At 34.7% G+C, this 23,856-nt stretch overlaps 10 protein-coding genes across 10 annotated transcripts; 4 read left to right on the plus strand and 6 right to left on the minus strand.

The window, feature by feature from the left end:
* Window positions 1–468: 468 nt before the first annotated feature.
* Window positions 469–1,440, plus strand: C9374_011324 (uncharacterized protein; the record flags this gene model as incomplete). Its single annotated transcript, XM_044686967.1, has 1 exon — window positions 469–1,440. The coding sequence occupies one exon, from the start codon at window positions 469–471 to the stop codon at window positions 1,438–1,440; it is 972 nt and encodes a 323-aa protein (XP_044554493.1).
* Window positions 1,441–2,514: 1,074 nt separating this feature from the next.
* C9374_011325 (uncharacterized protein) lies at window positions 2,515–5,088 on the minus strand (the record flags this gene model as incomplete). The annotated part of the gene is made up of 1 exon (XM_044686968.1): window positions 2,515–5,088. The coding sequence occupies one exon, from the start codon at window positions 5,086–5,088 to the stop codon at window positions 2,515–2,517; it is 2,574 nt and encodes an 857-aa protein (XP_044554494.1).
* Window positions 5,089–5,372: 284 nt separating this feature from the next.
* C9374_011326 (uncharacterized protein) lies at window positions 5,373–7,010 on the minus strand (the record flags this gene model as incomplete). The annotated part of the gene is made up of 1 exon (XM_044686969.1): window positions 5,373–7,010. One exon carries the CDS (start codon window positions 7,008–7,010, stop codon window positions 5,373–5,375), a length of 1,638 nt encoding a protein of 545 aa, XP_044554495.1.
* A 112-nt stretch (window positions 7,011–7,122) lies between these two features.
* On the minus strand, window positions 7,123–10,485 carry C9374_011327 (uncharacterized protein; the record flags this gene model as incomplete). Its single annotated transcript, XM_044686970.1, has 3 exons — window positions 7,123–9,860; window positions 9,919–10,273; window positions 10,318–10,485. 3 exons carry the CDS (start codon window positions 10,483–10,485, stop codon window positions 7,123–7,125), a joined length of 3,261 nt encoding a protein of 1,086 aa, XP_044554496.1.
* A 962-nt stretch (window positions 10,486–11,447) lies between these two features.
* On the plus strand, window positions 11,448–13,272 carry C9374_011328 (uncharacterized protein; the record flags this gene model as incomplete). The annotated part of the gene is made up of 4 exons (XM_044686971.1): window positions 11,448–11,567; window positions 11,913–12,337; window positions 12,637–12,734; window positions 12,896–13,272. 4 exons carry the CDS (start codon window positions 11,448–11,450, stop codon window positions 13,270–13,272), a joined length of 1,020 nt encoding a protein of 339 aa, XP_044554497.1.
* A 222-nt stretch (window positions 13,273–13,494) lies between these two features.
* On the minus strand, window positions 13,495–15,480 carry C9374_011329 (uncharacterized protein; the record flags this gene model as incomplete). Its single annotated transcript, XM_044686973.1, has 1 exon — window positions 13,495–15,480. The coding sequence occupies one exon, from the start codon at window positions 15,478–15,480 to the stop codon at window positions 13,495–13,497; it is 1,986 nt and encodes a 661-aa protein (XP_044554498.1).
* Window positions 15,481–15,770: 290 nt separating this feature from the next.
* C9374_011330 (uncharacterized protein) lies at window positions 15,771–18,855 on the plus strand (the record flags this gene model as incomplete). The annotated part of the gene is made up of 2 exons (XM_044686974.1): window positions 15,771–15,985; window positions 16,086–18,855. The coding sequence occupies 2 exons, from the start codon at window positions 15,771–15,773 to the stop codon at window positions 18,853–18,855; spliced, it is 2,985 nt and encodes a 994-aa protein (XP_044554499.1).
* A 5-nt stretch (window positions 18,856–18,860) lies between these two features.
* On the minus strand, window positions 18,861–20,081 carry C9374_011331 (uncharacterized protein; the record flags this gene model as incomplete). The annotated part of the gene is made up of 2 exons (XM_044686975.1): window positions 18,861–18,929; window positions 19,065–20,081. The coding sequence occupies 2 exons, from the start codon at window positions 20,079–20,081 to the stop codon at window positions 18,861–18,863; spliced, it is 1,086 nt and encodes a 361-aa protein (XP_044554500.1).
* An 88-nt stretch (window positions 20,082–20,169) lies between these two features.
* On the plus strand, window positions 20,170–20,709 carry C9374_011332 (uncharacterized protein; the record flags this gene model as incomplete). The annotated part of the gene is made up of 1 exon (XM_044686976.1): window positions 20,170–20,709. One exon carries the CDS (start codon window positions 20,170–20,172, stop codon window positions 20,707–20,709), a length of 540 nt encoding a protein of 179 aa, XP_044554501.1.
* Window positions 20,710–21,849: 1,140 nt separating this feature from the next.
* C9374_011333 (uncharacterized protein) lies at window positions 21,850–23,569 on the minus strand (the record flags this gene model as incomplete). Its single annotated transcript, XM_044686977.1, has 5 exons — window positions 21,850–22,268; window positions 22,465–22,857; window positions 22,949–23,131; window positions 23,252–23,393; window positions 23,501–23,569. The coding sequence occupies 5 exons, from the start codon at window positions 23,567–23,569 to the stop codon at window positions 21,850–21,852; spliced, it is 1,206 nt and encodes a 401-aa protein (XP_044554502.1).
* Between the last annotated feature and the right edge of the window lie 287 nt (window positions 23,570–23,856).

Here is a 23,856-nt window from a genome sequence, read left to right on the forward strand (position 1 = left end):
CTCAATGACGCCGAGCTTGGTAATAAATACGTTCTACAGTCAACGTTGATGGTCTTCCCAATTGTGCGTCCTTAACAGGATCCAGCAGCTAATTAAAAGACAACGTTAATATGAAGGCAATATTTTCCAACTCCAAACAACAAATTCAATAGGCCTTAAAATCATCGTCAGACATTAGGATCACTAAACACGTCGTTGCAGCCCAGCCAAAATTTTCGGAGGGTTCTCCGACAAGTACTTTTTAACAATTTTTGAATGAAACTTTCAAAACAAAAAACATGAAGATGTAGGAAACTGAGTTTACTACACCATGGTCTCTTCTTTTCTCGTTGTTATTATTCAAAATATCGAGCAATGTACAACAATAGCGAACTAGGTGATATTTTTCGAAAATTTTTGGCTCAGAAACTCAAGCCAAACCGGAGCGGCAATTCAGCCCGGAGCAAGTGGGTTGTCCCTCTATAAAAAATGACAAAATCCTTGCCAGTCTTTAATGAACGAAATGTCGAACCGTTGCCATCATCACATGAAAGAACATTGGTTGAATTAGTACAAAAGAAGATTCTGGAAAGTGTGATCAAAAAGGTCATCAAATATGTACAGCGTCCAAGTAATGAAATATTTTATGGAATGTTAACTGTTCGCCAAGTTGTATTATTGTTCTTGTATTATATTACATATGGTGACTCGTTCATCAAAATGGAAATACAATTTCATATCCCTCATTCAAATATCAGTAGAGCAATCACTATCTTGCGTTCTATCCTGTATACCAATATCAAGAATGAAATTAAATTTTTTCCTTTAGCAATCAGAAAAAGAGCAATCCGAAGAAGAACGAGAGCCAAATGGCTTCACAAATGTACTGTTGCACTTGACTCTATTGACATACCAAAAGCTGTAACAGAAATCATGAAACTCAAAAATTTGAACAAGCGGAAAGAGAAAAATACAGAGCGAGGTGAATTGTGGAGGTCACATAAATTGAAAAATCACCATCATGCCCTACGGTACCATTTTGCGTGCGACTTCCTTTATCGCATTGGATATGTTTCCAAGTATCGGCCTCCCACAGAGTACGATGGTCATGGAATTATTAGAGACAAAACTCGATTTGAAAATTCTTTGGAAGAGGGTGATGTTGTGATGGCAGATGATCATTATAGGACAGTCAAACGAAAAATCAAAAAGGTTGGATGGGTATGTCCTAAGCGTGAAACTCAAAAGGACTGGAACCCTGATACAGATGTTAAGAAGAATAAGCAACAAAGGGCTACAAGAAAGCTTGTGGAAACGGAACTTTCTCAAATAGCGAACAACTTTCGTGTCCTAGCAATACCATGGAAAGGTAGTGTGATACATCACCAAAAGATGGTGTGGATCATTGCAGCCATCCACAACCTCATTGTAGATACACAATACCCCAACTTGGTAGAATAAAACAAATTTTTTATCGAGGGACAACCCACCAACGACGTGTCTACCATGTCTTGAGAATGCTGCCTTCCATCCTAAAACACAATATTTGATAAAGCATCATAAATAGACAGTACGAGCGCCATTCGTTTCATCATAGTGCTAAGTTTGTAGATGCTACACATCACATTTCTGATATCACAGAGGACCGATAACTTGAATAATGGAAACTATATGATATAAGTTAATACATGCAATCATTATTCTATGCAATAATGATTACATACCAAACGGCTAAGCGCCACAAGTTATAATGAAAGAACGATATTTTTAGGTAATATCGCTGTAATACTACATGAAGACGTTATTGTTGTCTAGACGTCCGAGAAAAGGTTGTTAGGCTGTGATTAAAATTAATTTGTGTAGATCAACCACAGTGAATGGATAGTAGTTCTGGAACAAATGTAGACTGTACTAATGCACAGTGTTGTCAGTAACTAATCATTCTCATCAGCAACAAATTTTGAAACCGATGTGTTAGCTCAATTTTGCACAAGAAAAGTATAACCCATGTTACTTGAAAAAACATGTAATGTAACTTCAAACAATAATAGATAAATACCAATGGGTTAGTTACTGTCTCCACTCCAGGAAGTGTCGCTTCTTTTGACATGGAGTCGCGAGCGAATCAACTACGGATAAAAATTTATAAAAGATCGTGGGATTTTAAATTCTTTTACCCATCAATAATAAGGCCAAAGACAAAAGTGTCAAAGGAAATTACTGATCAAATCAATGAATAAGGCATAAGCCAATTAATACAACACAAAGTGTTGTTGAATTCTAAATATATAAAGGGAGGGAAGGCAATCACTGAGCTAATCGATAATAAGATTTAGCAAAATTAATACAAAGTTGAATTCTTATCATCATGGAAGGTAGGTGTTGTTGTGCCAAACTCATTTCCAAAAACGTTTGGACAGTCTAGAATAAGTTCAAAAGCAGAGGTTTCAGTAATCTGAACATCATCATGCATGGTTTTATAAAGATCACTCAAACCGAGTTCAAATTTTAATAATTGACGAATCTCTGGAATTCTCATTCTTCAATACTTTCATCTCCTCTCTCTCTTCTTCTTGTTCTTGTGACCTTGGCAATATTCGATGCAAATTGCATGGCCTTCTTTGGTTGATTACATTGTTCAATTCCCAATACATGTTTACAGTATTCTCTCAAAATTAATTTATCTCGAGTGATGAGTGCTCCTTCTTTGGAATTGTTACATTTCAATGTTTTTTCAAGTTCAATCTTTTCTCTCAAATCTACAACAACATTCAATGGTAATTGTTGAACATGGTGTATCAATGATTCATCCAAATAAGGTAATCGACATTCCTTTCCATGACTACTAATGATACGATCATCTCTTCCTAAATTTCGATACCATAATCGATTCAAATCCATATTCATTTCTGTATTCAATCCTTCCCATCCTTGTTGTGAAAATCGTTTCAAATATCTTCGATATCCACCAAATAGTTCATCACTTCCAACTCCACACAGTAAAACTTTACTTGTGGATTTGTAGAGTTGTAAGGTTGTGTTGGTTTCATTCTTTTTAATTCCAATATTGTTGTTATTGTTAATTCCAATACTGTTGTTATTGTTATTATTATCATCATGGTTAACATGATTGTTATTATTGTCATCATGATTGTTGTTATTATTATTATTATCATGATGATATAACCAACCAATTCCTCTCGATGCACACCACAATACACATCCAATAGTATAATCCAATACAGTATTATTGGGATGAATTAATTCTTTAATTCTCTCTGAATATTCTAATTCTAATTCACTCTTCAATACATTTACTAGTAATAATCGAAATCGATCATTATATTTAGAATTGAGTATTTTGAATGATTGAATACTTTGAATTCGATCATGTGAAGATTCTATTTGAGAGAGTGTATTTCCAAAGGATACATTGATGAGTGTAATTTTGGGTAATTCTTGTTGTTTGAAATGTTGAATGGTGGTAGTGGTAGTGGTAGTGGTATTGGTGGTGGTATTGTGTTGATGTCGATAACAACTACTACTACTCGTTGGTGTACAAACACTAGTGTTTAAATGTGCCAATGCTGCTAATACAATACTATCAATTCCACCGGAAAATAGAATTGCAAATGGTGCTTCATTTGGAATGCAAAGAGGGTTCATGTTGTTTGGAATCGTGTTGGGAATAGTCATGTTAGTTATGGTAGTGTTTGTGTTGTCAGTGTTCATTGTGTTGTTGTTAGTCATATTCGTATGATAATTTTGATGATTCATCATCCTTATGCATACTTCTTCATCTTTCCTTGGATAATCATTTAAATAATTAATTCTTACATTCACACTATGTGATAATAATCGATGAAAAGTATCTAAATAATTCATAACATTTGCATTCTCATCGTATAATTTCATTCTATTTTGATCATGAATGAGTCTTGTATGATTGAGCATGTTCAATGAATATTCAATTTTCTCTAATACATTGGTCGTTAAATCTAATTTGAATAGATTGGGAGAGAGATTGTACCAACAATTATATGGCTCAATGTTAAGTGAAGAAGAACATGATGATTCTATCGTGGTGCTGCTGCTACTATTACTACTATCCATCGATCGATCAGGTAATATGGCAAAACTAGTACTTGAGAGTATTAAGGAGAACCTATTCATGGTAGTAGAATGATTCGTGGTAGTAGTAGTAGTACTAGCTGCTGTGGTAGTAGTAGTTGTGGTAGTAGTTGTGGTAGTAGTAGTATGAATAGGAGTCATGGAACGAGTACAAGTCATAGAAGTGGTAGGAATGACTGGAGGTTCAATCTCTTCTTCTTCGTCTTGTGAAAATGGTATTAATGAAAATAATAAACTTCTACGACCTAATCGATCTCTTCCAAATAATAGATAATTATGTTTGATATTATATAAAATAAATGCAAATTCTCCTTGAATATTATTAAATATAGAAATAATTGAAGAGAGTGTAGAATCAATATCATTCTTGTTGTTGTGTTTGTTATTATTATTATTATTATGACTATTATTACTATTAGAACTAGTATTATTCTGATTATGATCATTACTACTAGAACTAGTATTATTACAACTAGTATTATTGTAATGACCATTCATAGTACTATCAATCATGGATGAATCCATTACATTCTTCACATCTTGTTCATCCTTAAAACATTGATGAATTAAATGAAATAAAAATAATGTATCATTTCCATATTTCAATTCATCATTTCCATATTTCAATTCATCATTTCCATATTTCAATTCATCATTCATCTCATTCATTCTCTCACTATAAATTTCACCATTCCATAATAATACAAAATCTTGATTATAAATGGGTTGTTTACATAACTCATTTCCTCTCAATGATAATACACTTGAAATGAAATGTAAATTTGAATTTGCTATTGGTAATGAATATATTTCAGTGTAATCAGGTCCTCGATATTGTAATTCATGTTTCATTGCATTTAATAATTGTTGAATAGAAGGATGGTATGTGAATGATGGTTCTTTTTTTTCATTCATGGATGAACGATCAGTATGAATTTCATTCTCAGTTTTTCGTGTGTTGTTGGATGAGGAAAGCATATGGATGAAATTTTGACAAGTCAAATTTGGTTCGGGAATTGGCTGTGCTCCCCGAAACAAGGGAATCAAAGATCCAATGCCACACATTTGATGATTTTTTTCGAGTACAAATTCCAAAGCAACCACTCTTCACAAATTTCTTGAGACTTTGGGTTCAAGAGAAGTACCAAAAGGATCGAAATTGGATTCTTTATTGTTGTTGTTCACTCATTCACTCATTCACTCATTCACTCACTCACTCATTCATACACTGTGAGGGTGCGTGTGTGTGCAAATTACAACAATCATACACACATGTCCTGTATGGTTCCACACTTCTTTCGAATATACTGGATATATTCTTTCAAATTTTCATTCACTTCTTCTGCTTTTTCTTTAAATTCTTCATCATCTTCATCTTGTTCAGTGATACCCATCTCAATTGCAGATTCATCACTCTGTTTTGATTCCTTTCCAACACAATGTTTCTTTTCAATATTTTCTTTCAATTCATGAATAAAATCATCTAATTGAATCTTTTCTAAACATGGTAACAAGTCATGAAACAATTCCTTTTCCATTCCCTTCTCATCAGAATAAATTTCAAAAATATCATTTAACAATTCAATGAGAATATCAAAGTGTGAATGTTCAACACTATATGAAATAGATTCAATAAACACTTTCAATGCTCTCAATTTGGATGGAGTATTATTCAATGATGCAATTCCATGCAGAATTTCAAATGTTAATTCTAAATGTTGTTTGTTTTTGATATTTGTAACAAGTTGAGATTCATCGATTTGATTTTCATTTAAATTATTTGAAATACCAATGGCATAGGTTTTAAAGAGAGAAGAATAATATTTCTCGTCATGATTGTCTTGTTGTTGAGAGGTAGTAGCTGCAGTACTATCTGCAGTACTATCAATAGTAGTAGTAGTAGTATCAGTACTATCTGCAGTAGTCTCACTTGTATCATTCTTGAGAGAATCCAATGAACTAAAATTCACTAATTGTAAAATACTTCTAATGGTTGAAATAATAGATAGAGTATTTGGAGAGTGTGTATTGGCAATACCCATAGAGTTACTTGTAGCATTGGATACATCATGAGTACTCATCAAATTCGTAGCATTAACCGTTGTAGAAACCAGAGGTGTTGTTTTCAATCCAATCACTTCTCTACTCATTGAATACATTAAATGTAGAATCTTTTCTTTATAAACAAGGCAAGTAGAAGATGTCCATAATAATTGACATGTTTCTCGAAGTAATTCTTCTTGTTTCAATAATTCATTCATAAAAGTATTCGATTCAATTAATTCTAAAAGCAAGTCAAAGAGAGTAGAAATGAATTGTTCTACTGGTGGAAGTGATGAGTTTGATGCATCATTACTCTCAGTATGACTCTCCTTATGGTCATAAATAATCGATGGATGAATGGAATGATCACTCTTATACATCAAAATGATACCCTTCAATAATTGATGTATTAATTCACTTTCTAATTTTGAGAAAATATTTTCATCCACTTCAAAGAGACGATTCAATGCAAGTGCACTTTCATGAATGATTGGATTATGATTGTCAATGGTTAACAATTCAATTAATCTCTTAATTGCATTGTGATGTTGCAACAATTTGATTGATGCTAATTGTTCTTCGGGATCCTCAACGATTATGGTTTGAATGGTTTCACAGGCTTGTTCAATGGAGAGAAAGGATTTCGAGAAGAGAAGTTGAATCACTTTGGGTTGATTGGAGGCTTGATTTGATTTCTTCTTTTTTTGTTTTGGTTGTTGGGAATCTTTGGAAGTTTGTTGAAGAGATGATTCATCCTCCTCTGCTTCGTGTTGTGGTTCGGAGTCAACATGATACTCCTCCTCGGATTGAAATTCTTCTTCTTCTTCGGTTGAGTCTTTTGCTTGTCGTTTTGGCATTTTTTAATTTGGTTGTACACGACTCAACACAATGAAATACTTTTTTGGACCTGTGCTTGAGTTATTTTATTTCTCATCCAAAGGACCTTTTTATGGTCAAAATGATGCATACTCATTGTTGATGCTGTTGTTGTTTAATCTTTTGCATGACCACTAGTAATTCATTGGGATGCAAGTACTTTTTGATGGAACTTGTTTCCAGCTCCTCCAATATGGTTGCAATAATCAACAATCGTTCTTTTCGTTGTATCAAAGCATGATCAATTAACTTGACGATATTCTTATTGATATTGAGCACAAGTAATTTCAACTTCTCTTTTGCAACCAAAATACTTTCCTTTGTGTTGGAAGGATCAATTGCCTTAATAACCACCTTTCCATAGATTAACTTTTTAATTTCAGGACTATCAAAGAATCCATCCAATCCGTGTGACTCTGGTATGTAGTTGGATACAATTGGTTTTGGATAGAGTACTTCTGTTCTGAATTTGCTTAAAAACAATAAATTCTTAAAATCTCTCTCAGCATCATTCTTCATCACTCTGACCACTTCCTTAATTAATATTTTACATTCTTCCAAAGTATAGAGTTGATCTGTTCGGATTCTATATAAAAGATCTTTTCTAGCTTCAGACAAGGAAAATCCTACAATCTTGCCGTCATCGACTCTCCAAATTCTAACGCTTGTAGGTTCCTCAGCCAAGGTCTTTCCATTCTCAAAGTGAGCCAACTCACGTTTGATACGCTCTCTCTCTTCCTTTTCAGCCTCTATTCTCTTTAACTCTTCAATTTTCTTCATTTGAATCTCTTTGAGTTTGTTCAATTTGATTTGTTCTCTCATGATCAACTCTTCTCGTTCTCTCTTTTCTCTAGCAATTCTTTCTTCTTCTTGCCTTTTAATTTCTTCAAGTCTTTTACGTTCTGCTTCTTCTCTTTCAATTCTTTCTCTTTCAATTCGCATTCTCTCTTCTTCTTCTCTGCGTTTTCTTTCAATTTCTTCTTTATGCTTTTCATAATAAATTCTTTCTTCTTCTTGTCTTTTAAGGTTTTTTAAATGAGTTAACTCTCGTTTGGACTTTAAAGATCTAAGTGATGATTGAATAATGGTTGCATACTGGATCAATTTCTGACCTCTTATAACTTCGAGATCTGAATATGCATAATGTCTCATGAAAACCTTAGTGTTTCCAATTTGAGCCTTAACTTTATCAAATCCTACTTGTGCAATGATTTCTTCGCAAGCCTTTTTCATCTCATCAATGGTTTTACAATCTTTACGAGACGAGCTTTGAAGATGAATTACTTTGAATCTATGATAAAATTGATCAAATGGCATTCTTACACTGTAGCCTTCTCTTCTAATTTTTACTGTCTCAAGAACTCCTGAAGATCTCAATTGGTTCATGACCTCTGTTGTACTAAACATATTTGGCTTTTTAGCAGGATGAGGTTTGATGCATCTAATGTAATGAGGTCTCGTCGAATTGATAGTAGAGAGTAAGACATTAAGCTGCTTTCTGAATGATTCAGCAACTGTATCTTTAGCGCTTCCGTTGTCCTCCAGTAAAGCTGAGATGAAGGAACATTTGCTTGTTTTTGTTAACTTGAACAAATCATTGTTCAAAGTGTCCTTATTCTTTTCAATCCATCCATTAACATCATAGGCTACGTCGCCAGCGTAGTGCTTGAGAATGAATTCTTCTTTCTTCAATGGTGAAGCATCAAAGAATTTTGACTTTTTAAAATACAATTTTTTGATGTTATCTAAAAAGTCAAAATCCGTAGAATTTGATTTACAGCAATCAGTGATAGAATTAACAACTCCCTTTTGAATCAATTCGATACATTCAACATTGTCATTGAAGGTCACTGCAGTGGCATCAATTCCTTCTTGCTTACATTCCTCGACATCTCTCTTAAAGGTATAATTGTTGTAAACTCCCTGCAGTGCTTCATTGGCGTAGTTGATACAAAGTTGTTCAAAGCTATTTTTTTGGAATGCTTCAAATCCATAAATATCAAGCAATCCAATAAAGTTGTCAACTTTGTGATCTTTTGACGCATCCAAATTCTGATTAATCTTCCTAATGATCCAATTAAATGTTGCATCATAGAGGGCCTTTGAAAATGCATCTCTGGCATCACAGGCTTTAGCTGGACTTAGTCCTTTCAAAATCAAGTCCTTTCCAGCAGTGACATACATGGATGTGAGAGCTTTCTCAAGACTGGCGGCCTCTAGTTTAAGTAGAGAAGATGCATTGTTTAAAACTGTTCTATTTTCTATTTCGGATGCATCTCCTTTGGGTTTGAATTTGAGATTTTGCAAATTTAAAACAGCAGCCACAATTCTAAAAATTGAATCCTGTTCTTCTTGGCTCAATCCGACAATGTTCATTGCCTTTACAACTTCTTGAAATTCCTTGGCATCATCAACACCATCCACTTTAAAACATTTTCCTCCATTAATACACGCATAGTCTTCTGGTTTGGTTAGGAATAATTCTTGTTTTTTCTTGGCATCACACCCCGCCAATAATTGATAGAAAATATGATAGCCTCGTTCTCCTGTGGACTGAGAAATTACTCTTGATTTTTCGAGAAGGTAATTGTACATGAAAGCACCAAGAATAACACCATCCTTGTCAAATTGCATGATAATGAATTTACCAAATCGTGATGAATTGTCATTTCTTTGAGTCTTGGCATTTCCGAAGGATTCGAGAATTGGTGAACACTCTTGGATTTTGAGAGCGATCTTTGAAGCTCGTTCTCTTATTTTTTCATCGTTGGTGATCGAACAACTGAGCTTTGACAAGTACTTGATGACAGTTTTGCATCCCTCAGTTTTTCCTTTACGAGGAAGTTCAACGTCATGGTTATTAAGAGCAATCTTCTTTTCGAAACTTACCTGCACCTGACTCTCCACTGATCAGAATTGACTGATTCTGTTTGGTTTCTGTCATAATTCTATAAGCATTGTCAGCAATGGACCACGCATGAGGCATCACTGTTTTGCTTTGGTTGATGTACAAATCCATTTTATCATCCTGAACGTATGGAATGGTCCATTTGAACGGGTTCATTGCAACAGCAAGAACTCCTCCAATCATGGTGTAAATAACATCCTTTTTGAATCTGTTTCGGAGGCAGGTTAGAAGAGTTACCTCGTGTAGTTCGCTCATGGCTAGCAAATCGTTATGATCAAGTTTTTGTAAATCGTCCGAGTATGGGAACAGCAAATCTTCATCAAGAAGCAACGGATTCTGTTTGGAGGTGAGGCTTTTGATGATTAAAAAACCGAACGTACCTCGTTGGAAATGGGATCCGAATTCAGTGAAGGGTTTGGTTTTACCAAGTAGGCTCCCTTTTTGTTGTTGGGATCCACGCTTTCAATCACTCCAACAATCCATGAGTCCTGCGGATGATAAAAGTAGACCGTTTGTCCAGCCTTAAACAATCCCTTAAACGATGACATTTTTTTTTATAATATACGGTTCAACCACTACTCGTAAAATCATTCATGGCTTGGTTCCTTAAAGTGAGCTGGAATTGTGTGATTACTTTTTGAGACACCCACGTTTGCTCTCTCACAAAACTGTAGTAGATTGAGATTTGATGACGAATCAAGATGTATTGACCACCCAAACCAAAAAGATATGCGTTCACATCCGAAATTCTCGGTCTTTTTTCAAAAAGCATAAAGTGCCTCATTGAATGTCCAACAACAGATGCTTTAATTTTACAATGCAAGAACGTTAATGGCTCAACAGTAGATGCAGCAGTGAAAGGTTCAGACTTCAGTTTGAAACTGTCCACACACTCTCCTTTTGAATTGTTTAACGCTTGGGTTTCGCTCTTTTTAACGATCTGTTTGGGCACTGAATAGTCTGTCTTTCAGCATGATGAGGTGTTCCGTTGAGATGGTGCACTCACTTGGCCGGTGTGAACGCACAACTCTTCACTGTCAAGCAGGATTGAATGCTGAATAAAATTCTTTGGGTTGCCTTTTTGACATTTTGTAAGTGACAAGAGAGGTAATGTTTCACCCTTTTCTTTTTGCTTCTGTGAGTGTTGATCACTCGCTGGCATGTGCCTGCAGCGACAAGAATTGATCCTGCTCAACTCTTCCCACACTCCTCACCCATCATCATCCAATACACAACGTTGAAAAATTGTCAACAATTGTTGCTCTCGTCCTGTCATTATCACAAAGTTGAAGAGGAACTTTACATCACTCACTCACAGTTGTTCCACTTCGCGCACACACTCATCATTATCACAGAGTTGAGAGAGTCTCTTGGAAATTTCATTCTACGCATTCACACACACACACCAATTCACTTGTGTTGCTTTCTGCATCCGTCTCTATACCAATCCAACTCTTTTAACAACAACAACAACAACACGACCAATACTTACTGAACAACAACACTCAAAATGGGTAATTGCTTGGGAGGAAACAAAAACAATCATAATGTCAGACCAGTTGTCAAAAACAAGGATGTTAAATTACTCTTGTTAGGAGCTGGTGAATCTGGTAAAAGTACTTTATTCAAGGTAAGTTACTAGTGATTGTATTTCAGAGAATGAAATAATAATAATAATTATAACAACATGATAATTCATACGTGTTATTTTGTGCGATCATCATCATGTGTACGTACACTTACCGAATACGAACACCATGATACACACCATGACATACCAATCACTACATTCTCAATGATCATCATTGGTTCATTGATGAAATCGTTTCACCCTTTTTGTTCATGTCAACCACCACCTACACTACGACCTTCTTCGGCGACTATACTCCACCCAACAACAACAACAATGGCACTTGTACAACCACACTCAACAACAACCACAACCACCCAACAACAACCAACAACCCAATTGAAGCAATTCAAAATTCTCAAAGAAGGAACCTACACACCAGAAGAACGAGCCATCTTTGCTAGTACTATTAAAGGAAATATTGTCCGCTCCATGATTTCCATGGTTGAGGCTTGTGATGAATTGGGTGAAGAAATTGAAAAGGAAGAAAACAAACAATTTGCACAAGAATTGATTCAATTAGATGATGAGAATGCTCTCTTGAATGTTGATGCATTCTACAATGCTGAATTGGTACAAAAATTGAAACAATTGTGGTCTGACACAGGTATTCAAAATGTATTACAACGTCGAGATGAATATCAATTATTGGATTCGACTGAATACTTTTATCAACGTATTGACGCTGTTAGTGAGAAGAATTATGTACCAACAGATAGGGATATTTTAATGTGTAGAACAAAGACGACTGGTGTTGTTGAATTGAAATTGTAAGTAATAATATTAACACGATCAACGTGGTGATGTGTTGTAACTAACTATCGACTCTTCCAACATGTACCATTCATGAAATATTATAATACTCTTCCAACATCGTACTTGAATTGACCAACATATACCATTCATGAAACATTGAATGTTATGTGGTATCCATTGAATGATACAACAACTACTACTACTACTACGACATGTGTTGGTCGTCGAATGGACAAATGGAATTGATCTGTTCCATATTGAATTCAATAATATCAAATCCATTTCTACCAACAACAACAACACACTATGATAGCGAACAAGATGGCACCAAAGTTTCACTCATCGATGTCGGTGGTCAACGTAATGAAAGAAAGAAATGGATTCACTGCTTTGAAAATGTCACTGCTATTTGTAAGTATGATATTGATTGATGGTCATGGACAATTCCAATAATGAATCATGATAACATGTCTGCGAATCATGTGAACCTAATGCTCATACACACCACACCACACCACACCACACCACACCACACCCACATATATTCAATTTTGCATTCTCGAACTCAATAGTATTCGTTGCTTCCATGTCAGAATTTGATCAAAAGTGCTATGAAGATGATAGTACTAACAGAATTCAAGAATCACTTCTTCTCTTTGATGAAATTGTTAACAGCAGATATTTCATTGACACACCTGTAATATTCTTCCTTAATAAGAAGGACATCTTCCAAAAGAAGATTGAAACTAAAAAGTTATCTGATTTCTTCCCTGATTATCAAGGACCACCACATGACTTTGATGCAACATCCAAATACATGCTTCAAAAATTCACATCAAGAATCAATGATCAAAATAGAGAGTTTTATCCTTTCATTACATGTGCAACAGACACTGACAATGTGAAGAACATCTTTGACAGTGTGAAGAAGATTGTCATTAAGAAATAAGAGAATTCTAATTGTTTTTACTCTTATTCAATTCGTTTTGTATTTCATGAACAACCACACACATCAGAGAGTTTATGTGATTAGGTCCTTATTGGTTTCACAGAGTCACTAACGAACAACAATATTTTCTCAATACCAAAATTTTGCTTACCGAACACATTGTACACTATTTAATTCTTCATAATAATAAATCAATTGGATTGATGATCCAAGAAAAAACATTTATTCAGAATTCGGGAGAGCGAGATTATGAGAGTTTTCAAGAGTGTCATTACAATTCGGTGCGGATTTAGTTCTTTCGTAAATGAAACCAATGTTGCTCTTTAGAGTTGTCTCAAAGAATGTCCAGACATGACATGTGTCACTCTGGGTTGTTTGATTTGTTTCATTGTTTACACATGCCTTTCCTTGATAATACAAGTCCAATTCAGATAATACTTTCTGAGGTGTGCCTACGCCAGAAACAAGATCCATAAACAATTGTTGAGACAAATCTCTGACCTTTTTTTCTTCGTCCAATATTCCTAAAATTACCACGTTCTTAATCATGTTTGAAACAAGACTTGAATGAGAGTCATAAGGCTGAATGGATGTTCTGAAGAGATTGTTTGTACATCTAGTGCGCACTGATCCTACAGTTGGTGATTCCCTTGTCATCAAAGTCTTGTTCACGTGACAAATTCCATAGTTTTGAAGGAGTTCAAAGCATTTCACTCGAATTCGTTTATCTTTATCACAACTCTTCAGTAAGATGGTTTCAAAATACTTTGCAACAAAGGAATCATCGTTTTTCAATTTCTCTTCAGCAAGTTTGTTCCAAACCTCCAGTATTTTGAACCTCACGGTTTGGTTGGGATCCAATTTCAGTGATAAATCTAGTTTTGAAAAGATTGAGTCCACAGAGTATCGTAAGGAAGAGGTTGAACGACCGTTGGAGTCCAGAACTTGTTCAAGTATTTCTACAGCTTTGACTCTTGATTCATAGTGTTTATCTTGATGAAGAACATTTCCAATGATAAATTCTAACATGCAATTGACATTTCTAATGGAAGCTTGTTCAACATCTCCCAAAAAAATCATCTGGAGTAATTCCAACGCTTTTCTCTTTTCCTTTCCTCCAATCAAGTTCTTGGTTACAAGATTTTCAATGCTTCCAATCAAGAATTTGGCAATAGGGGAAAATCCATTGAGATTGCAATCCTCATTTACAAGATTCGTTATGAGTTCAGTTATAAATATAGACATAGTAGAACAGAACTCATTTACAGATGAGTTAGTTTTTTCCCAAGTGCAGCAGAGGATCTTTCGCTGAATTAAGTCTATGAGAAGAGGTTGTAGTTTAGCATAATCCATTTTCCATAGCCTTTTCATCCAAAACAAGACATTCTTCATAACATTTGAGTTTAAGGTTCGAGTGGATCCTTCTTCAATTTTCCTTTCATGTTTTAGTGACATGTAAATGAGATATTGTGCTGTATGAAGTAAATGTTTGAATAGTGCTTGATAGGCCACTTCGCTTAGTTTTGGGAAGGGTTCAAAATTATGATTCTCATCATTGTCGCATGTGACTGCGTTCCAGAACAACATTCTCTGGATAAATGCATTCTTCATGTCTTGCATGTTTCGCTTATTGGAGAATCGACTGGGATTACACATAGACAATCTATCCCACAAGGTTTCCTTCGCGAGGAAGCTCACAGTGATCATGATGCCAAGCATTTCGTCATACAGACCAAACTCTTGTGCTATTTTTCCTAATAACTGCAGGTTTGCAGAAGACAGATCTGGAAGTTCATTGGCGTGGTTTCTCGTTACCTTCATGTTAGGATACAACATCAGCTCAAACAAGACGTATACACAAAATTTACAATTCAAACAAAATTTGTGCAAGATGATTTCCTTTGGGGTTGTTTCGTGTTTTGCTTGAATGAGCTTGCTAAGGAACCCCGCAAGTAACTGAAGACATTCTTTATACAAGTCTAGAACAGGTGGAGGAGGATGGACTCTTTCTATGAGATCAGATTCGGAAGTACTTCGAGTGGAGTAGAGAATATTCAAGAATAATTTGCTAGTTTTTTCATAAGCATGATTATGTTTGGTATCGTCCTGACTTTTCCCTTTTCCAATGCGTTTGAGATCCTGCTTCATCACATTTATAACCTCTTCAACAACAAACGAAAGATTATTTGAAAAGCCTAAACTTGTCATTCCTTCTCAATGAAAAGCTAAGGAAATGTTCGTTGTTGAATGCGCCTATTTTTTTTTATGATTTCAGTGGAAAAGAGAAGCCTTTCAACGAAAATTTCCATAAGGGTGTAAGAATTCATCATGTTTACCTTTGAATGTCATGTAACATCGCTGTAGAATCATTTAAAAGAATTGAGCGAGCTCATGACAAAAATCTTCACCAAGTTCAATAGGTTCGAGCATTCTCTCGAACTCATGCAGGGTATTTGAACTTCAAAAATAGGCGCAGTTGATTCGCTTTTTAAAAAAAAATGATTCCTTCTTTTCTGAAGGGTAAAATTGAGCAGCCAACAAATGCATTCACCAGCGACGATGAATTGAGTGAAGAAGATCGGAACAACAACAAACGAAAACTCGTCGATATGCTTCAAAATCAAAGTTCAAGCGCAGTGTCAAAACTCATCACCAAAAACAAGGAAAGAAAAGAAAAAGAAGAACAAGCAAAGAAGAAACAAAAATTCGTCAAGTAAGTATAATAGTCGAATTTAAAGAGTGGTAATCAAGTTCGAATTTGGTGGAAACACCCGTTGCGGACTATTTGTGCACAAAAATGTGATCATTTCCAGAGAATCCAATGCGATGAAAGAAATTGAAGAACGCATTCATATGATTGCAACGAGTTCTTCGTCTTCTTCAAATAACAACAATTCCATTATTGATGACAATGATGAATGGGAGGAATTTACTCAAGAAACCGCTGTTGAGAGTGATCACCATGAAGATGATGATGATATTATGAGAGAAGAAGAAACAACAACAACAGCCAGTAGTTCCTCAACCTTACCTGATGAACAAGATGATTCTCTTCATATTACTATTAAAAATGAAGATTCGAATGAATTCATAGATTCCTCTTCTAAGGATCCATCCAAAAAGAAAGTAGTGAATCGAAAATCAAAACATGAACATCGACTCATTTCAGTGATGAATTTGACTCATTTGATGTTATATTTTAATTTTTATTATTTATTGAATGAATACATTTCATCCATGTGGGAATGTGAAGAAGTGAAGGGACATGTTTTAAGTTTATTATTACCATTCACTCAAAATTCTTCTTCTACTAGTAGTAGTAGTAGTAGTAGTAATGGTACTAGCAATACATCTATTCATCCTCAAAACAAGACTCGCACTACAAAGAAGAATACTAAATCTACTACAAATCCAACTCTAACAACGATTGATGCCTGTGTTGAATGGGTCTATGAGACATTTACTTTTCACAAATTTAAAAAACATTCATTTTACAAAATACTGGTCGATGAGAAAGATGAAATATCTCAACATTTGAAAAACCTTGAAATTCATAATATTTGCGAATTGTACATTGTCGTCATGCTCGTCTTGATCTACTCTGGGTATACAGTGAGATTTGTTGCGAGTTTGGAACTTCCATCGTTACTTGAAAAGAAGAAGAAGAAGAAGAAACATGAACATTTTGAACATGACATTTGGTTAGAAGTGAATGACCCAAAAGAACAACCACATGAAACTCGTGTTCACTACACTACCATTGAATTGAATCAAAAGGAACCCAATATTGAAAATACGACATTGAATATTGAAGGAGTTGAAAAACTTTACAAAAAGATGAGCAAAACTTCATGTGAATATCCTATTGTGGTTGTTTCCTTTGATTATCTTGGAGGAAATGTTCATGATTCAGACATGAGTAATGATCATTCTAATACTAACCGTAACATTGGTAGTATTGGTAGTATTGGTAGTCTTGGTAGTATTGGTGATAATAGTATTGGTAGTAGTAGTAATGATCATCATCATGATACTAACAACAACAACAACAACAGTGGTCATAATAGTCATCATCATGATCACTCCAACACACTCAATGATACTCTTTCCACTCGATCCTCACCACTCCATCTCTTCCATTACATCATTCGAGATGTTACTCCTAAACACTATATTTGTAAACATCCAAGTACTTTGATTGGAAAAGAGAATTATCAATATGTTGAGAATGCCATGAAAGAATTGATTCATGAAATTAATGAAAAGAATTATTTGAAGCATTTGAAATGTTCAAGAACTCATCCATCGATCCATGAAGTAGAGCACTCGTCGACGATTATGAATCCTCTCGTTGATGCAAGTTCAACAACCATTGAGAGTAGTAGTGTGAATACCAATACTGATCCAAGGAATAGCAAGCACAATACTAATAATACTGCAATCAACACAATCACTCAAACACCAAAAGATCCTACTCTTGTCATTACCATTGAGGATGACAAGACAGAGGACCTCATGCAAGATGATGTTATTCTCATACATGCTCAACAACCACCACCTATGAATGAATCCAATGGTATTGAATCAACTCCTAGAAATATAGACTACTCTAAAATTACTAATCCATTTATTGAAAAAGACTCTTTGCTCATTCAAAGCATTCTCACTCAAATGGAATTGGAAGTTCCATCTTCGATTCAAGATTTCCAAACACATCCCATTTATATCATCGAGAAATTTATTCCAAAATATGAAGGAATATATCCAAAAGATATTGAACCAGTATGTGTAGTGAAAAGCCACAATGTTTATTTGAGATCTTCATTGAAACCTCTTCACACCAAAGATCGATGGCTCAGAGATGAAATGAAAAAAGTTAAAGAGAATGAAAAACCTTACAAAATAGTTAAGGCAGCCAAATTTAGCAAGAATTCAGAGTATACCGAGTTATTTGGAGAGTGGCAAACAGAACCCTATTCTGTTCCAGTCGTTACGATGAATGATCCAATTCCCAAGAGCGAAAAGGGAACGTATGAATTGTGGAATTCAAACTTTTTACCTCAAGGGTGTTCTCATATCAGTACAGCCAATACTCCTTTGAAAGGTTTAACAACAGTAGCGCGAAAATTAGAAATTGACTATGCAAGAGCAATGGTAGGATTTGAATTTAGACAAAAACGTAGTGTTCCAAAATATGATGGAATTATTGTTCACTCTGAAAATGAACAAGTATTGAGGGAGGCCTATGTTGCCTATGAAAAGAAACGACTTGAAAAGTTGAAAAAGAAGAGACAAGATCGAATTATGAACAATTGGTGTAAGCTTGTGAGAGGTTTATTAGCAAGAGAGTATGTCAAGGACAAGTATTTGAATAAGAAGGAAGAAGTATTTTTGAGAGATGTCATTACCGTTGATGAAGAGATGTGCAATGAAAATGGTAGAAACATCATGTGCAATGAAAACAGTGTTGGCAATGATTCCTCTTTGACTCTCAATGAAGGATCAGCCTCTTCTTCCACATCTCCACCAAAAGTGCAACGCATGCTTGCCAGTGGAAAAATTGTCGAATTTGAACAATTGTAGTGTTGTTACACTTCCTTATGACCGAGTTGATTCTGTAATTGTTGAATGGTATTCTGAAATCTCAGTAATCCCACCTATTCCAAGTATTGATATGGACCAAATGATGCAAGTTTGTTTCACACATGAGCAAGTTCGTTTCACCCATGGTTCAAGTAAGACCAAGTGATGCAATTTTGTTGGCATTGACGACCGACCCTTTGAACACTTACCGATTTTTCTCTTGCTATTTTTATCCATTGTGCCACTAATTGAATCCGTTCTCTAAATTCATTGGAGGAAGTGCTGATGGATTCATCAAACGAGTCAGCAAATATTGGTTTTCGATATCCAAAACTAAATAACAATGGTCGTTGAGAACTCTCTACTAAAATTATTCTTGGATCAATATCTGTCTGATTCGATGATACAATACCGTTAATGAGAGCTTGTAAACATTCTAATTGATAATTCACCTCTCGTTCATCAACATTTGATTTTTGTAATAGCTCAATAATTAGAACCCAATCGATATAAGGAATATAAATATAAGGTTGATTCCATCTATCTTCAAAGGAGGCTATGGTCTTAATGTTTTCAATGTCGTTGAGAGAGACAGGATATCGGCCGTGAGTAGTATAATATAAATATACATGTTGTAAAATTAAATTTAGTTCAATTCTGGTGTATGCAATTTTACTTTCGATCAGCTTGTCATTATAAACAATGCTTGTCATTCCGCTAAATGTAACCATAATACTAATAGCAATTAAAATTTCAATTAAACTGAAGTGTTTTGTAATCTTTTTTACAGCCATTCTTTCAGTAATTCTATTGTTGTTAGTTATAGAATTAAATTTAATTTTTTTGTAAAAGATCCATACAATTCCACCAAGTAATATTAAAAGTATCAACGATTTTTTGGATGCTCTTAATAATATAGGTAAAATTCGAGGAGTCAAGGCATCACGGTGATTCAAAGGTGATGAATGAAGAGTTGTATTATTTTCTTGAATTTTAGGAGAATTTAAAGAATGTCCAGTTAAATGCTTGATGATCATATCGAGCCTTCGTCGGAGCACATTGGAGTTTCCTTTTCGCTTTGTAAGCTGCTCTTCAAGTGCTTTCTTTTTATAATACTCTTTGTACATTTCATTAATAGTGGAAAGAGATTGCTTGATTTCACCTGACAATTCTTTGGGGTGAATTTGTGTTGCCAGAGTTTCGGGATGACTGCCATGTGAAAACATTTTTTAACCTGCAACACTGCGATCGGAATTACACTCGGAAGTAAAGAAAAAAAATTTGTTATGTGTTGAATACAGCACCATCATCATCATGGACGAACAATCCAGTCATTCACAAATGAAATTTAAAGGATCTACTTCCAAAACATTTTTTGAAGATGAAGTAGTCAAACAAATAGAGTTGCAATATGAATGTACTAGAAATTTAAAAGATCAACAACAAAATATCAATGAAACATCAAATCAAACCAAAACTACTACTCCTCAGATATTATGTAATGTAACGAAAAACATTTATCAAAATACCATTGAAGAATATTACAAAAGAAGACCCTTTAAATTATTAAAGTCCGAGAAATTCTTTAAATTAACTCCCGACGAGATGAATGCTAAATTTGATATTCATTTACAAACTGGCAACGATCTGTTTCATAATAATTTAGTTAATTTTGAAGACTTTTTCCCATTTCCTTCTCCTCATAAATTGATAGACTCTCTTTTTGATGAAATTAATATTGAATCATTGCGCACTCGGAATTTCAATTTTGGTCCTCGTGATGATAATTCCACTTGGTCGAACTTTGATAAGGCTCAATTCGATGACACAGTATTTAATGGGGATAAAAAATAAGCACATTTCAATCATATATATTCGAAAGTCAGGACTTGTATGTGCTCTATTATAACTATAGGCCCTGCTAATATTTATTACGAATAATATTCTGAATGTTTGCTGCAAAAAAGGGTAGAGATTGGAAGAGATGAATTCAATCTCTTAAATTGAAGTATCACTCCAGTGATTACCATTATGGGTATGAAATGAATGAATGACTCTTCGAACCTTCATCAAATAAACCTGCTGAAAAATTTTGTAAGGTTCATAAACAGAAAATCGAGCAAAAGTATCCAATAAATTGTAGACCATTTGAACTTCAAGTGAATCAATGAATTGAGCCAATTCCCTCCTTCTCTCACTATTGTGATCATTCATCAATGATTGCAAATATTCATCATCATCATTTTGAGTCAATTCCAAATAGAGTATTGTAAATTGTCTACGAATGTGTGCTGATATATTTACCGAGAGAGGAGCATTGACACTCAAATATAACTCATTCCACACTCTCATTTCTTGCTTACATCATCATGATTCATCATGGTCGTACGAGTTGAACTAGGATTCTCTTCCATCGTCATTATCTGATCATTAAGGTTCATATGGTAGGTACCAGCAGCAGTACGATTATTACTTTCATCATTGTCATCATCATCTTTGTTGAATAATAATTGAAATCCTTGTATGTCATTTCTGAGATGGTTCAAGAGAGAATGAGTCAAATTCCTCAAGTGAAGTCCTAATCGATATTCATCGAGAAATGACCATTCATTAGGATCATGATCCTCATATCTCTCATTGGAATAGTCTAACAAAGATGAGGAAATATCAAACGTTTCTTGAATGGTTGAAGCTTCTCTTCACCCAATCTCCATCGTTAATGTCTTGAGAGCTCTTGCAAGGATCGTTCGTAATGAAAGATTCCATGTTGTATTTCTTTTTCTAAATCTCAAATATTTAATGCCTTCTTTCAAGGTTCGAATAGTCCATGTGTGAATGTTGAGTGAGGGTTTTGTTGTTGATAATGTATTTGTTCGATTTGAACCAAGTTGTAATAACATGTCAAACGTAACAACATGAATGTGTGTGGTATCACTTTCATAAATTGGAGATGGAATCATAAACTGAAAGAGATATTTTCCTGTTTGTGAAAGGTTAGAAAGAGTAGTTGTTGTAGTAGGGAATGCTTTCATTGATTGTTGTTTGATTTCTACTCATGACACTACTGCTACTATTAATATCATCTTCATAGGGTTCAAGGCTTAATTGACTCGTTACCAATAAGGGTAATTGAAATTTGTTGGCAACGAGAGGTCTCATGGTGATGTTCATCTCGAGATGAATGGGTGTAGTGGGAATGGTTGATTCATCATCGAGTACTAGTAATGAATTGGATATATTTAATTTGAACCATCTTTTAGATGCACTCAACAGTTCTACACGAGTCGAATTTAAATTACATCGAAGACCAATCATGTACGTGGTCGTATTACATTGACAAGTGTCCATACCAATACAAATACCATTCCCACTACACACGTTGGGAGTTGTGGATTTCTTTCCGAAACATGATACTATGGATTGAGCATCAGTGATCAGCCGTTGATGTTGATGTTGTTGAATTTTTTTAAAGATGATTTGACACAAGACCATTTAAAAAAGCCTCAATAGGTGTTGTTGCGAGTTTGCATTAATAATTTAAATTGAGAAAACAATTGGAACGTGCAAATCGGTGTGAGTCCAAGCAACTTGTGATTCCCTTCTACTCACCAGACTCTCTTCTACTTCCTGTACAACAAGTAGACGAAGAGGATTGTGTCGCATTGGTGTTATTAGGATTTCGAATGGACGTATTTCCTAATTCACTTCCCTTAATTCTATTGCTAGAATTTGAGGTGAATGTTTTAGTGGGTGTGCCTGGTTGATTTTGCATCAAGAGTGGTCCACATCTGACACCACTACCTACAACATCATCGTCCATACCTCCAACCATAATTTCATGAGCTTGAACTTTTTTGAATATTAATTCAGAGCTTTCTAAGAAGGCTCTGTACACATTTTCTGCAGTTTTGGCAGAAGTCTCCAGAAACATGTGAATTTTGTTCTTTTCTGCAAATTCTAAACCTTCCTTATAGGATACTTGTCGTTGTGTTTTGGCGAGATCTATATTGTTCATAAATTATACATTCACGATTGATAAAATCAGTGGCAAACAATTTGTGAAAAATTTCATCCATCTCCAATTACAACTCACCTGTTTTGTTTCCAATTAATACTACAATCAATTGAGAATGGTTGGAGTTGTTTGAAAGAGCGTCCGTGAGCCAGGTTTGTACAGATTCAAATGTGCTCCGTCTAGTAATATCATAAACAAGAAATGCACAAGCACTACATCGGTAGTAGGATCGAGCAATAGACCGAAAGGCTTCTTGACCAGCTGAGGAGCAGTAATGAATCATTGTGTGTTGTTATTAAGGACATGTAACAACATTCAATAGGCCATTTACAAATAGATACATTTAAAGTAAGATCAATAGTTTAAATCGCTATCACATACCTGTATCCCATATTTGAGTCTTAATTTTGATATGGTTATATTTAGAGCCAAGGTCTATGGTTTTTGTACCAAATTCGACTCCAATAGTGCATTCAGATCTCGAATCAAATCGATCGTCAGTAAATTGAAGTAATATACATGACTGTTGTCACATATTTAATTGATATCATGTGTTGCATCCATGTGTTCATAAAATTACGAATCAATAATCATCACCAAGTCAGTAACACGCTCTCAGTTCTCACTTACTTTTCCAACACCGGAATCTCCAATGATTATATATTTAAACATGTAATGATATGCAGCCGATTGATTCATGATGAATTAAAGATGATCTCAGTTCAAAATTAAAGAGGTAGTTTGTGATGTCGTTCTCTTGAAAAACTCGTGAATATTGGTGTAATAGTTTTGTGCAATTAATATCCGTTTCAAAACTGATGATCTTTAAATTTCAATAATCAAATCACTCAGTCCACCAACAATGCCAACAACCACTTTCTTTTCCGATCCGATATTCGAATTATGGTGTTGCTTGCAGAGTTGTTCAAAAAAATCTTCTTGTTATTTTTTATGAGATGGCACGGAAAAAGCCTCTCCATGAGAAT

Source organism: Naegleria lovaniensis, assembly GCF_003324165.1.
Source record: "Naegleria lovaniensis strain ATCC 30569 chromosome Unknown tig004, whole genome shotgun sequence".
Classification (NCBI taxonomy): domain Eukaryota; phylum Heterolobosea; class Eutetramitea; order Acrasida; family Naegleriidae; genus Naegleria; species Naegleria lovaniensis.